Source organism: Drosophila suzukii, chromosome X (assembly GCF_043229965.1).
Source record: "Drosophila suzukii chromosome X, CBGP_Dsuzu_IsoJpt1.0, whole genome shotgun sequence".
In the NCBI taxonomy this organism is placed as follows: domain Eukaryota; kingdom Metazoa; phylum Arthropoda; class Insecta; order Diptera; family Drosophilidae; genus Drosophila; species Drosophila suzukii.
This window is the reverse complement of record NC_092084.1, coordinates 6,769,314-6,781,196: the sequence shown is the minus strand read 5'-3', so window position 1 is coordinate 6,781,196 and position 11,883 is coordinate 6,769,314. Positions and strand designations below refer to the sequence as shown.

Sequence of the window (11,883 nt, the reverse complement as noted above, 5' to 3'; positions counted from 1 at the left end):
AGTAACAAGAAAACAGGCTAAAATTTGGATCCTCTCTTAAAAGGAATATTTTAATGTAGATCGTTAGAGGATTCAACCACCAATCCATAAAGGCATCCCACTTTAAAATCGGGATCCAAAAACTAAAGTTATGGAATCTAGAAGTGCAGTTTTGGGGTCCCATACTGAAACCCATTGGAAATACGGAAAAAAGTAACATGAAAACAGGCTAAAATTTTGACCCTCTCATACAAGGAATATTTTAATGTACATCGTTAGAGAATTTAACCACCAATCCATAAGGGCATCTCACTTCAAAATCGGGATCCAATATCTCAAGTTATGAAATCTGGAAGTGCAGTTTTGGGGTCCCATACTGAAACCCATTGGAAATAGGGAAAAAGTAACATGAAAACAGGCTAAAATTTGGAGCCTCTCTTAAAGGGAATATTTTAAAGTAGATCGTTAGAGGATTCAACCACCAATCCATAAAGGCATCCCAATTCAAAATCGGGATCCAATAACTCAAGTTATGGAATCTGGAAGTGCAGTTTTGGGATCCCATTCTAACTGCTATGGAAATACGGAAAAATCTAACATGAAAATGGGTAAAAATGTTAACCGTCTTTAAAAAGAAATATTTGAATGTAGAACATTAGAGAATTCAACCACAAATTCATAGAGGTATCCCACATCAAAATCGGAGTCCAATAACTCAAAATATGGAATTTAGAAGTGCAGTTTTGGGTTCCCATTGTAAAAGCTAAAACTAAGAAATACGGAAGAATCGTATTGCAGCCCCAAACTTAAACTGGTGTCGTAACAGATTAACAAGGCTTTCTTTATTGAGAGAGGATCGTACGTCTACAGGTGCTTGCCGAACCACTTGTGGTCGACGGGCGAGAGCCATCGATGGCAGCCGCTCAGGTTGTTCTGGATCACGTACTTCATGGTAAATGGGTTCTCGTTCTGGCGGGCGTGCTCCTCCTCGGCGGCGCGCTGCTCGTCGAGCATCTCCTGGGAGACGACGGTGGCCTGGAAGGGCAGCTGGTTGGCCACCTGCTGAAGGAACGACTTCACCTCGACGAACTCGCACTTGCCGGCGATCTCGACGATGACTCGACCGGCCTTGATGGGCGTCACATAGTGATCGATGGCCCCCTTGCCGCCGCCCATGCGCTGGCCCTGGCCCTTCTTGGTGATCGGCTGCCAGGGAGCGGGTACGCGCCACGTTGCGAACATGGTGCTGACGTTCATCTTGCGACCGATGGTCAGGCGCATCATCTCGTAGTGGCCCCAGCGCAGGCGTCCGCCGCCGGTGGCCACGATCGCGTACTGCTTGTGGAGCAGGGTGTTGTGCACCGTCTCGGGACCGCGCATATAGCGGAGGCGCTTCTGCATCTTGGGCGGACGGATGTTTGGCGGCAGCTGCGGCTGGCGCTCCATGATCCTCAGCTTGGGCCGCTCCGGCTGCTCCACATCTGTGGATTTTCGTTCCCGGGCATGTGGTTAACTTCTTGCATTATACTATGCTCCATGTGCAGCTACTTACTCTGGTATTTGATGGGCGGGGCGAAATACTTGAGGCCGGCTGTGTTGACAATTGCTATGTTGCCTGCTGAAAGTTAAGGAGAAGTCCATTATCCTTGGTGCTGCTAGGGGAAACACCTATGCAACTCACCTGACAGGGTGTGCTTGAAAAGCTGTGTGACTGTTTTCAGGCTTAGCATGGCGGGTTTTTGTTTTAATTGATTATCTATTTATTTTTATAATTCCTTTTCTAAAAATGTGTTGCATCAACGGGGCAGCGTTGCCAGATCTACATTTGATAGCACTATTTACTACTGTTACCACTTATTCGATAGGTAAAACTAGTGGCATTAATTAGGATTAATTCGATTATTTTGTCCTATCGGTCGGCAATAGCACCTCTTCACTAGCGCAACAAACAGATGCTCAAGCTAAATAAAAACTGTCTGGAAAAAAATGTCTGATGGAATATAAGCAGCTAAGCTATAAACGCTTTTAATTTCCAGTTGTCTTTGTAAAAATAGGTAAATGAATTGTTTTTCAAGATATATTTTTGTGGGCTCCCTTGGCCGTGTAGATATGGCGCCCAAAAAAAGCTATTGCGAGATGCAGAAGCTCAACTTTGCTCAGTGTAGACACCTACTATGCGGTTTCCCTTGCTATCGTTATCGATAGGAAGATCGCCGTGGTGTGTACGCTCTATTACAGTGTCAATGTGGCCGGACTTTCGAAAATACCGATAGTATCGAGGAAATATCGGCTGTTGTACCAGCTCTACTGCATACACGAAAATAAAAATTTTTTTGACAAAATCGTGCATGTTTTCGTTCGCTAAAAAAAAAAGCAGGCCGCGCGAGCCCTAGCTAGCTAGACCGCCGCCCTTCCCGTCCCACGAAACGCAGCGCATCGCATCCCGCGTCCAGCGTTTCCACTTGTGTGTTTGTTATGAATATACCGAAGGTGACAACATCGCTTGGTGCCGCCGAAAAGGCGAAACCCGAACGTGTAGCATCCGTGGCCGCTGCTGCCTTCAATGCGGTCAGCCTGCAGAAGCGCAGCGGCGCCGACGACCCGGCCATTCCGTCGGAGGATCCCTCGCGGAAGAAGGCCAGGACGGACCTTGCCTTCGGAACGCCAGTGCCAGCGCCCAGTTTGCCCGCCAAAGCGTCGGCCGCTCCGCCGCAGCAGCTCCTCTACCAGCGGGCTGGCCAGCAGGTTAAGGCGCAGGTGAAAGGTGCCCCGGATCCGCAGGATGCCCAGTCGGAGGACGGCGCCTGGGACGCCCGCGACCAGCAGATCATAGTGTGCAACCTCGGCCCCGGCACCGAGATGGGTGCCATCAAGGCGGAGGACGCGGACAAGCAGAGTGAGTTCAGAGTGACTCCAATGTGTAGTTTACCTAACCCTCTTCCTTCCCGAACACCAGCCTTCGCCAGCTTTACCAAAAAGGAGGGCGCCTCCTCGTCGGCGTCGTCCTCCTCCTCCACCGCCTCCGTCATCTCCATCGAGCCCAGCGGCTCGGGGCAGGATCATGCAGACAATCCCGGCAAGGCGGCGGACCTCGACTACGTGCAGATGCCAGCCACCGGCGCAGATAACATTCTGACCGTAGGGAATGCCACGGGGACGGGCAACCAAACGGGAACGCCCATTGGACCCACCTCCACCATAATTTTGAATGCCAACAATGGGGCCACCGCAGTCAGTGGAGCCGGCACCACCACGATCCTCACCCAGAAGCCCGGACACACCAACTACAATATCTTCAATAGCACGGCCACTGGCAGCCAAACACCCACCACAACGCTGCTGAACCGGGTGAATCTGCACCCCAAGATGAAGACCCAACTAGTAGTCAACGCCAAGAAGCTGGCGGAGGTCACACAGACCACGGCCAAGGTGTCCATTGGCAACAAGACAATATCGGTGCCGCTGCTCAAGCCGCGCATGAGCGCCAGTGGAGCGGCCACTGCCGGAGGAGCCACGATTGTGGAGAGTAAGCAGCTGCTGCAGCCAGGTGGTCAGGTGACCACTGTGATGAGTGCCGCGCAGCCGGGCGGTGGTCAGCAGGTGCACCAGCACGGCCATCCGCATGCACATCACAACTTCACCAAACTCATTAAGCGGGTGCCAAAAAATCCCGGCACCCTTGTCGCGTTCACGGGTCTGCAGATCAAACAGGCGACCAAGATTGTGGCCACCAAGGTGGTGAGCAAGAAGATGTCACTGCAGCTGCAGCAGCAGCAACTTCAGCAGCTTCAAGTGACCAGCGGTGGTGGCTTGGCCCCGCCCACCGGCAGCATAGTGACCATCACCACCACCAATCCCAGCCAGACTTACGCAATGGTTCAGGATGCTTCGGCTTTGGGAGCAGCATCCCATTCGGAAGAAGATTCGCCGGCGCCTCGGAAGATCACCGCCTACTCCGAGAACCTGCAGAAGATCCTCAACAAGAGCAAGTCCCAGGATGCGAGCGTTGGCCCAGAGGAGTTCGCCAACATCAACAGCGTTGTTATCAAGCCGCTGGACAAGAACACGCTCAACTGCCCGCCCAGCTTTAACATTTTCAAGCAGCAGCAGCCTGCCCAAAGTCAAACGATATCCGCTGTAGGCAGTGGACCAGGTACACCCGTGACGTTCACCATGACGCCGGCTTCAGGGAGTGCCTCAGATTTGGCCACCACCTCCACCGTCTCCGTGTCGGCGGGCACCATCTGCATTAACAGTCCGATGATGGGTTCGCGGCCCATCATCTCCATTCAGAACAAGAACATATCCCTGGTGCTGTCCAAGACGACGATGGCCCAGCAAAAACCGAAGATGATCACCACCACCACGTTGGCCAGCCAGTCGGCGCTGCAGATGCACCATGCCCTGGTTCAGGATTCGAGTGCAGATAAGACGGGATCTTCTGCAGCCTCTGGATCAGCCACCTCGGGTGCAGCCGCAGCCGTTGCAGCTTCAATGCAGCTGAACACGCTTGCAAAACTCAGCGTAAGTCTGGCCCCTGAAGGGGTCAAGCTGGAGGAGATTGCTGGCGAAACAAAAGCTAAGCTGCTGGTCAAACAGGAGGCCGCCGTGAAAGATACGACAGTTACTCCGTCGAGCGAACAGGAGCGCAGCGAGGAGCTTAGCACGCCGGAGAAGCGTTTAAACGCCAACACGACAATGACGCCTATTAACCAGGTGCAGAATCAGGTTGCAAATCAAATTCAGATGGCCACTCCTACCTCAACCGCTTCGAATCCCAGTACACCCAACCCTCCAGCAAATGCGACAGCCACACCGATCAACAATCAACGTTCAGGAACTGAGGATTCGAATAACGCACTGCTAAAGCAACTGCTTCAAAACAGCAGCAGCAGTCACACCCTCAGTCTCCCCTCGACCCACGTTGGCTCCGCTTCCACGACGGCACCTCTCTCCGCCCGCAAGGTGATCAATGTGCGAGCGCCTAGCATGGGGAAGGTCAGTAGCTTGGAGGCGCAACTGGCACGTCCGGTGATTCCGCCGGTGCCAGCTGCTACGCAAGCGGCGGGTAGTAGTAGCGGCAAGTCGGTGGCCACTTCAACCACAACTACAACGGTAGCCAGTGGAGGCCAGCAGGTAGCCACCGCCTCAGTGACTGGAACACCAGTTACGGCTGTCGCCATCACCACACCTGGATTGGGAGGAGAACCAAAGCTAGAGCAGAAAGCGGATCAGCCTGTTGTGGTTGCAACTATCCAGAATCAGAACCAAAACCATCCGCCACCACCACCACCTCCTCCGCAACAGCAGCAGCAGCAACCTCAGCAATCACAGCAGCAGCTGCAACAGATGCCCCACCAAGTCAAGCAGACAGTGCAGATTGTGTCCAAGGAAACATCGTTTATCTCTGGACCCGTTGCATCCAATAAACTCGTGACGGAGGCCACTTCAAAGCCGACTGAACTGCTGCCTCCTCCGCCCTACGAACTGGCCACGGCTCCCATATCGAATGTGACCATATCCATATCAACAAAGCAAGCGGCGCCCAAGGAGCTGCAGATGAAGCCAAAGGCAATAGCCATGTCGCTTCCCATGGAGCATGGCGAAGAATCGCTGCCGGAGCAAGCCGAACCGCCACCTCATTCAGAGCAGGGAGTCACTGTAGCAGGAGGAGTATCTCACACCGGGGGAACAGTTGTGTCTGCGCAATGGAGCAATAGTAACCACATAGAGGGAGGTGTGGGAGCCACAAAGATACCTTTCAAGACTGGCGAGGCCCAGAAACGCAAGCTGCCCATGCATCCGCAGCTGGACGAAAAGCAGCTCCAGCAACAGGTGGAGATTCCCATGGGTGCCTCTCTGCCAGCCACACCGACTGGACAAACTGGACCGGAAAAAGTACAGCTCATCTCGACGCTTGCCAGTTATGTTAAGAAACCCGGCGGACCTGGCGAGGCGCAACCGATTCAGAACCAGAGCCAGGGCCAGGTACAGATGCAGGCGCAAATGCAGGCGGCCATGCAGGGTCAGCTGGCTGGACAGATCCCCGGGCAGATCTCTGGGCACGTCCCTGGCCAAATACCCGCACAAATGCACCTGCAAGTGCAGCATCAGCTTCATGTGGCGGTACATCCCCAGCAGCAACAGCAGCAGCAACAGCACCACCAACAACAAGCTTCGACGATCCCAGTATCAATTCCTGGACAAGGTGCAGGGCCCGTCCCCGTGCCCACCATTGAGCCCAAGACGGGGGACCAAAGAAAGCGCCGCAAACGGGAGGTTCAGAAGCCAAGGCGCACGAATTTAAACGCCGGACAGGCGGCTGGAACTGTTAAGGATATGACAGGTACGCTGCCAGCAGGTGCAATGGTCCAACTGGCAGGAATGCCGCCGGGAACACAGTACATCCAGGGGGCGACACCAGGCACTGGTCATGTGATCACCAGCAGCACCGGACAAGCAGGAGTTACTCTTGGAGGATTTGGGAACGTTCCCGGAGCCGGTTCCTCGCCGATGCTCAAGAAGCGAGTGCGCAAATTTTCCAAGGTGGAGGAGGATCACGATGCATTTACCGAAAAGCTCCTCACCCACATCCGACAAATGCACCCGCTCCAAGTTCTGGAGCCGCACTTGAATCGCAACTTCCACTTTCTTATCGGAAGCAACGAGGCCTCTGCTGGTGGTTCACCCTCCTCCAACAGTTCCACGACGTCGGCCAGCGGATCATCTTCAGCTGGTGGAGGTAAAATGAAGGGAGGATCTCTGGGAACTCGAGGCTGGCCGCTGAGCAGGCATTTGGAGGGTCTGGAGGACTGTGATGGCGCTATCCTAGGCCGCTTTGGACGAGTGAGTCTGCCTGGGATTCCTTCGTTGTACGACAGCGAACGCTTCGGCGGAAGTGGAGGCCTGGTGGGAGGATCGGCTGCTAACCGTTCGCCGTCGCCATCCGCGTCTCCGGGAGCGGATAAGATGCTACCCATGTCTAGCATCCAGAACGATTTTTACGACCAGGAGTTCTCCACGCATATGGAGCGCAATCCTCGCGAGCGCCTGGTACGACACATTGGTGCCGTTAAGGATAGCAATATGGAGACCACAGACCTGGTGGAAAGCGAGGGTGTGGCTGCGTGGGCGGCTTTCCCGCGACTCACCCGCTATCCAGGATTAATACTGCTTAATGGGAACAGCCGGTGCCACGGACGGATGTCGCCGGTCGCGTTGCCGGAGGATCCCGTGACCATGCGGGTGCCCGTGTCGCCGCTACTTCGATCCTGTGGCGAGGAACTGCGCAAGGCACAGCAACTGGAGCTGGGCATGGGATCCCTGGGCAATAATAACAACAATAACTACCAGCAGAAGAACCAGAATGTGATACTCGCACTGCCCGCCTCGGCTTCTGAGAACATTGCCGGCGTGCTACGGGATCTGGCCAATCTGCTGCACCTGGCGCCCGCCCTCACTTGCAAGATCATTGAGGACAAGACGGGCGACAAGTTGGAGGACCAATTTATGGATCAAGACGATGAGAAGCACCGGAACGACTTCAAGCGACCGCTGACCGTGAGTCATGGACATCTGCGGAAGATCCTCAGTGGACGCCGAAAATTGTGTCGCAGCTGTGGGAACGTTGTCCATGCAACTGGGCTGCGAGTTCCCCGGCACAGTGTTCCTGCGCTGGAGGAGCAGTTGCCCCGGCTGGCCCAACTAATGGATTTGCTGCCCAGGAAATCTGCTCCACCACCGTTTGTTTACTTCTGCGATCGCACCTGCTTTGCGAGATTCAAGTGGACCGGAAAGGAGGGTCAGGCGGAGGCGGCTAGTCTGCTGCTTCAGCCAGCGGGTGGCTCCACCGCTACCTTCTCCACCGGCGAATCGCCCAGCAGATCCAACACCAGCTCCACGGCCCTGGCGGAAACAGTGGTCAAACAAGAACCAGAGGACGAGACAGTAGACCAAACGCAGGGTGTACCCACTGGTGGCACCCCCACCAATATCCCCGTGCAGCGCAAGTGCATCGTGAAGTGCTTCAGTGCCGATTGCTTTGCAACGGACTCAATGGCCGTCAAACTGGAGTTCGATGGATCGGCAGGAACGGGAACTGGTGGGACGGGACCGGCCAATAATACAGTTTGGGAAACCGAGGCTACTGGACTGCAGCTGGAGGACACCCGGCAGTGCGTTTTCTGCAATCAGCGGGGCGACGGCCAGGCGGATGGACCCTCGCGACTGCTCAACTTCGATGTCGATAAATGGGTGAGTAACCAACGCAAGAAACAGGGTTGTGCATCCTAGGCTAATTTACACCATCCATTTACCATCCAGGTTCACCTTAACTGTGCCCTCTGGTCCAACGGCGTCTATGAGACGGTGTCCGGTGCGCTGATGAACTTCCAGACGGCTCTGCAGGCGGGACTGAACCAGTCGTGCAGTGCCTGCCACCAACTGGGCGCCACCATCAAGTGCTTCAAGTCGCGCTGCAACAGCCTGTACCACCTGCCGTGCGCGATTCGCGAAGAGTGCGTCTTCTACAAGAACAAGTCCGTCCACTGCAGTGCCCATGGTCATGCCCATGCCGGCATCGCTATGGGAGCCGGGGCAGGCGCCGCGGCTGGCGGAGGAGCGGCAGGATCTGTGGCTGAAAATGAACTGAGCTCGCTGGTCGTCCATCGCAGGGTGTTCGTCGATCGGGATGAGAACCGCCAGGTGGCCACCGTCATGCACTACTCGGAGCTGAGCAACCTGCTTCGCGTAGGCAACATGACGTTTCTGAACGTGGGTCAGCTGCTTCCCCATCAGCTGGAGGCCTTTCATACGCCCCACTACATCTATCCCATTGGCTATAAGGTGGTAAGTATCCTTATAAAACCAGCAAACTACTTGGAATATCTGTTAATTCCATTCCTCCCACAGAGTCGCTACTACTGGTGCGTGCTGCGACCAAATCGTAGGTGCCGATACATTTGCAGCATCGCGGAGGCCGGCTGCAAGCCCGAGTTCCGCATCCTGGTGCAGGACGCCGGCGACAAGGAGCCGGAGCGCGAGTTCCGCGACAGTTCACCCTCAGCGGTGTGGCAGCAGATCCTGCAGCCGATCACGCGGCTGCGCAAGGTGCACAAGTGGCTGCAGCTTTTCCCGCAGCACATCAGTGGCGAGGATCTGTTTGGCCTAACGGAACCGGCCATTGTGCGTATCCTGGAAAGTCTGCCGGGCATTGAGACCCTAACCGATTACCGCTTCAAGTACGGCCGCAACCCGCTGCTGGAGTTCCCGCTGGCTATCAATCCGTCCGGAGCGGCACGCACAGAGCCCAAGCAACGCCAGCTGCTCGTCTGGCGGAAACCGCACACACAGCGAACGGCCGGCAGCTGCAGCACCCAGCGGATGGCCAACTCGGCAGCTATTGCCGGCGAGGTGGCCTGTCCCTACAGCAAGCAGTTCGTCCACTCGAAGAGCTCCCAGTACAAAAAGATGAAGCAGGAGTGGCGCAACAACGTCTACTTGGCCAGGTTAGCTACCAAGATCTCTTCCATACCTAACCATTTCTCAACGATTTTCCTTGTCCAGGTCCAAGATCCAGGGGTTGGGCTTGTATGCCGCTCGGGACATAGAGAAACACACCATGATCATAGAGTACATTGGCGAGGTCATCCGCACCGAGGTCTCCGAGATACGCGAGAAGCAGTACGAGTCCAAGGTGGGTTTTGCCAGCCGGTTCGTTGCTCTGTAATCCCTGACTAATTCCTGACTGCTTCCACAGAACCGCGGCATCTACATGTTCCGGCTGGATGAGGATCGTGTGGTGGACGCCACTCTGAGCGGTGGCTTGGCGCGCTACATCAACCACTCGTGCAATCCCAATTGTGTGACGGAGATCGTGGAGGTCGATCGCGACGTGCGGATCATAATATTCGCCAAGCGAAAGATCTATCGCGGCGAGGAGGTGGGTGGTTTCGTGAATGGTATCGCCTACGGGTGCACCGATTAATCTTGCGTTTCTTAATCGTCCGCTTTAGCTATCGTACGACTACAAGTTCGACATCGAGGACGAGTCGCACAAGATACCGTGTGCCTGCGGAGCGCCCAACTGTCGCAAGTGGATGAACTAGAGTCGGGAGGAGCCTCTGCCGGAGGACCAAAGGAAGCGCAAGAAGCGGCGCCGTGCGCGTCGCTCCCAGTGAACATGAACAGGAATTGTTATATCTGATCAACAAGATAGATTTGCTAAGCAGTATAGACCGATAGACCGTGTACATATATACAATTATATATGCTATGTGCAGATATGCAGATATGCTCGTGGAGAGCATAGAACCTTGTAAGTTATGTATATGTGCCCACTGTAGCTAATTCGTATCCTATATATCGCTCGTAAGTGGAAAAGTGGAGAAGTGGAGAGTGTTTTCATAGTTTAAATTGAATGATTGCTATCGTTTCTATATAGAGAGAATATAAAAATTAATATAAATGTTAATGCTAGGACATGACCACAGCCCCTGTAATGTATATCTGACCTGACCCGACCCGACCTGACCTGACCTGACCCCCTTTCCTTACCTTACACAGCCACGGCCGCAGGAGCATCTTATTTTTTTTTGTTTTAGCACCATTTCCACATCCACATCCATATCCATCACCATTGCAATAATCGTGAGCAAACTGACCGCCCCCGATCCCCGATCCCCGCCCCGATGGCCGACCCAAAACTTGACTTTATGCGTGTGTGCCTTTCCCCTCTGTTTACCATTACTATTATCATAATTATAGTGGTTATCTTTCAATATTCGCATACTTTACATGGGGAGCTATCCCTGCTCTCCCACATGTATCCGTGTGCAAAATGTACAACCTTCTTTGAATATATATACCGATAAGAATATAAATATCTATTTTTATTTTATTTTATTTAAATAGTTTTGCAATTACCTTTAAGTACATTAACTAACTCCAAGCAACGTGTATTTTTCATCCCCTTTAATAGTTAAGTAAATTTTATGCCACCATTTTACACACACGATGTTTTATTTGAAACTAATGGCGAAACAAAATGAATAATAAGGACTAGGAATTTTGGACCTATGTTCTCCGCTTGGCCAGCGCGAGTAGCCTCTGGAGCTGGACGGCGCCGGCCAGGGTGAGGATGTCGAAGTTCTTGAGGTACCACGAGATGTTGTACATCATGTGAATGCGCCAGTTCTTGTCGAGGAACGCCTTGTAGAAGTGGCTCATCTGGTCCGCCGACACCTCCTCGGTTCCGCTCTCCTTGTGCAGCCGGATGAAGTCCTCCTTCTCCTGCTCACCGAAAACGAAAGGGACGGGATTAGAGGACGTCAGAAAGAGACGGCAGATGAGATCTCGATCTCGAGATCCTATAGCACATACCTCGTAGAAGCGCTTATTGTGCCTCGTCCAGAAGTCGGTGTTCCACGCCTCCACCTCGATTCTCTTCAGCCGCAGACTCCTCGCCAGCCGCGTCTCGTCGTCGTCGTAGTGCCGCACATACGGCCGCAGGTTGGACTGCGCATCCGGCGGTCCTATATAGTCACACTTGACCGCCTTGGGATCGGGTTTGTGGGGCAGTCCGACCACAGCCTTTTTTTGTGGGGCTGGGGGCTGTGGCTCCGATTGTACACCGGCGGCATAGCATCGTGGCAGCTGTGAAAGTTAAGAATAGAAGAACTGGACATCCGCCGAGGGATCAATGGACTTACGCCGAGTTGGGAAAGCAATATCCGGGGCTGGTACTTAAGGCATTTGTTCATCTTTCGATTGTTGTGGTTTATGTTATGTCAGTTGACTAGTGTGGCCGGCTTGAGCAGTACAACACGGTCTAATATAAATATAAGGGGTATTCGGCGGGTTCTGAGCAATACATTTTTCCCAATCTTTCGTTTTGTTCGAGAAAAA

General features: G+C 53.7%; 3 protein-coding genes across 5 annotated transcripts; 1 reads left to right on the top strand and 2 right to left on the bottom strand.

The window, feature by feature from the left end:
• Window positions 1-799: 799 nt before the first annotated feature.
• Window positions 800-1,821, bottom strand: mRpL16 (mitochondrial ribosomal protein L16). 2 transcript variants are annotated; one of them, XM_017083386.4, is made up of 3 exons: window positions 1,661-1,821; window positions 1,532-1,597; window positions 800-1,460 (listed from the first exon to the last, which is right to left on the bottom strand). In XM_017083386.4, the coding sequence occupies exons 1-3, from the start codon at window positions 1,707-1,709 to the stop codon at window positions 844-846; spliced, it is 732 nt and encodes a 243-aa protein (XP_016938875.1). In that variant the 5' UTR covers window positions 1,710-1,821; the 3' UTR covers window positions 800-843. The 2 variants fall into 2 exon arrangements, with proteins under 2 accessions (XP_016938875.1, XP_016938876.1); XM_017083387.4 differs by having other exon boundaries at window positions 1,532-1,594; window positions 1,661-1,817.
• A 456-nt stretch (window positions 1,822-2,277) lies between these two features.
• Window positions 2,278-10,984, top strand: trr (trithorax-related). 2 transcript variants are annotated; one of them, XM_017083720.4, is made up of 7 exons: window positions 2,279-2,875; window positions 2,936-8,232; window positions 8,302-8,826; window positions 8,890-9,485; window positions 9,544-9,673; window positions 9,737-9,919; window positions 9,993-10,984. In XM_017083720.4, the coding sequence occupies exons 1-7, from the start codon at window positions 2,455-2,457 to the stop codon at window positions 10,083-10,085; spliced, it is 7,245 nt and encodes a 2,414-aa protein (XP_016939209.2). In that variant the 5' UTR covers window positions 2,279-2,454; the 3' UTR covers window positions 10,086-10,984. The 2 variants fall into 2 exon arrangements, with proteins under 2 accessions (XP_016939208.2, XP_016939209.2); XM_017083719.4 differs by having other exon boundaries at window positions 2,278-8,232.
• Coa8 (Cytochrome c oxidase assembly factor 8) lies at window positions 10,980-11,841 on the bottom strand. The gene is made up of 3 exons (XM_017083721.4): window positions 11,688-11,841; window positions 11,359-11,631; window positions 10,980-11,268 (listed from the first exon to the last, which is right to left on the bottom strand). Exons 1-3 carry the CDS (start codon window positions 11,736-11,738, stop codon window positions 11,053-11,055), a joined length of 540 nt encoding a protein of 179 aa, XP_016939210.2. The 5' UTR covers window positions 11,739-11,841; the 3' UTR covers window positions 10,980-11,052.
• Window positions 11,842-11,883: the final 42 nt, after the last annotated feature.

Excerpts from the sequence above, each read along its gene's own strand:
- mRpL16 (XM_017083386.4), bottom strand. The coding sequence starts at position 1,709 with ATGCTAAGCCTGAAAACAGTCACACAGCTTTTCAAGCACACCCTGTCA. Across the intron at positions 1,598-1,660 it reads TTTCAAGCACACCCTGTCAG|CAGGCAACATAGCAATTGTC; the intron begins GTGAGTTGCATA and ends CTTAACTTTCAG. Across the intron at positions 1,461-1,531 it reads CCCGCCCATCAAATACCAGA|ATGTGGAGCAGCCGGAGCGG; the intron begins GTAAGTAGCTGC and ends GAAAATCCACAG.
- trr (XM_017083719.4), top strand. The coding sequence starts at position 2,455 with ATGAATATACCGAAGGTGACAACATCGCTTGGTGCCGCCGAAAAGGCG. Across the intron at positions 8,233-8,301 it reads ACTTCGATGTCGATAAATGG|GTTCACCTTAACTGTGCCCT; the intron begins GTGAGTAACCAA and ends TTTACCATCCAG. Across the intron at positions 9,674-9,736 it reads AGAAGCAGTACGAGTCCAAG|AACCGCGGCATCTACATGTT; the intron begins GTGGGTTTTGCC and ends CTGCTTCCACAG.
- Coa8 (XM_017083721.4), bottom strand. The coding sequence starts at position 11,738 with ATGAACAAATGCCTTAAGTACCAGCCCCGGATATTGCTTTCCCAACTC. Across the intron at positions 11,632-11,687 it reads TATTGCTTTCCCAACTCGGC|CTGCCACGATGCTATGCCGC; the intron begins GTAAGTCCATTG and ends TAACTTTCACAG. Across the intron at positions 11,269-11,358 it reads ACAATAAGCGCTTCTACGAG|GAGAAGGAGGACTTCATCCG; the intron begins GTATGTGCTATA and ends TTCGGTGAGCAG.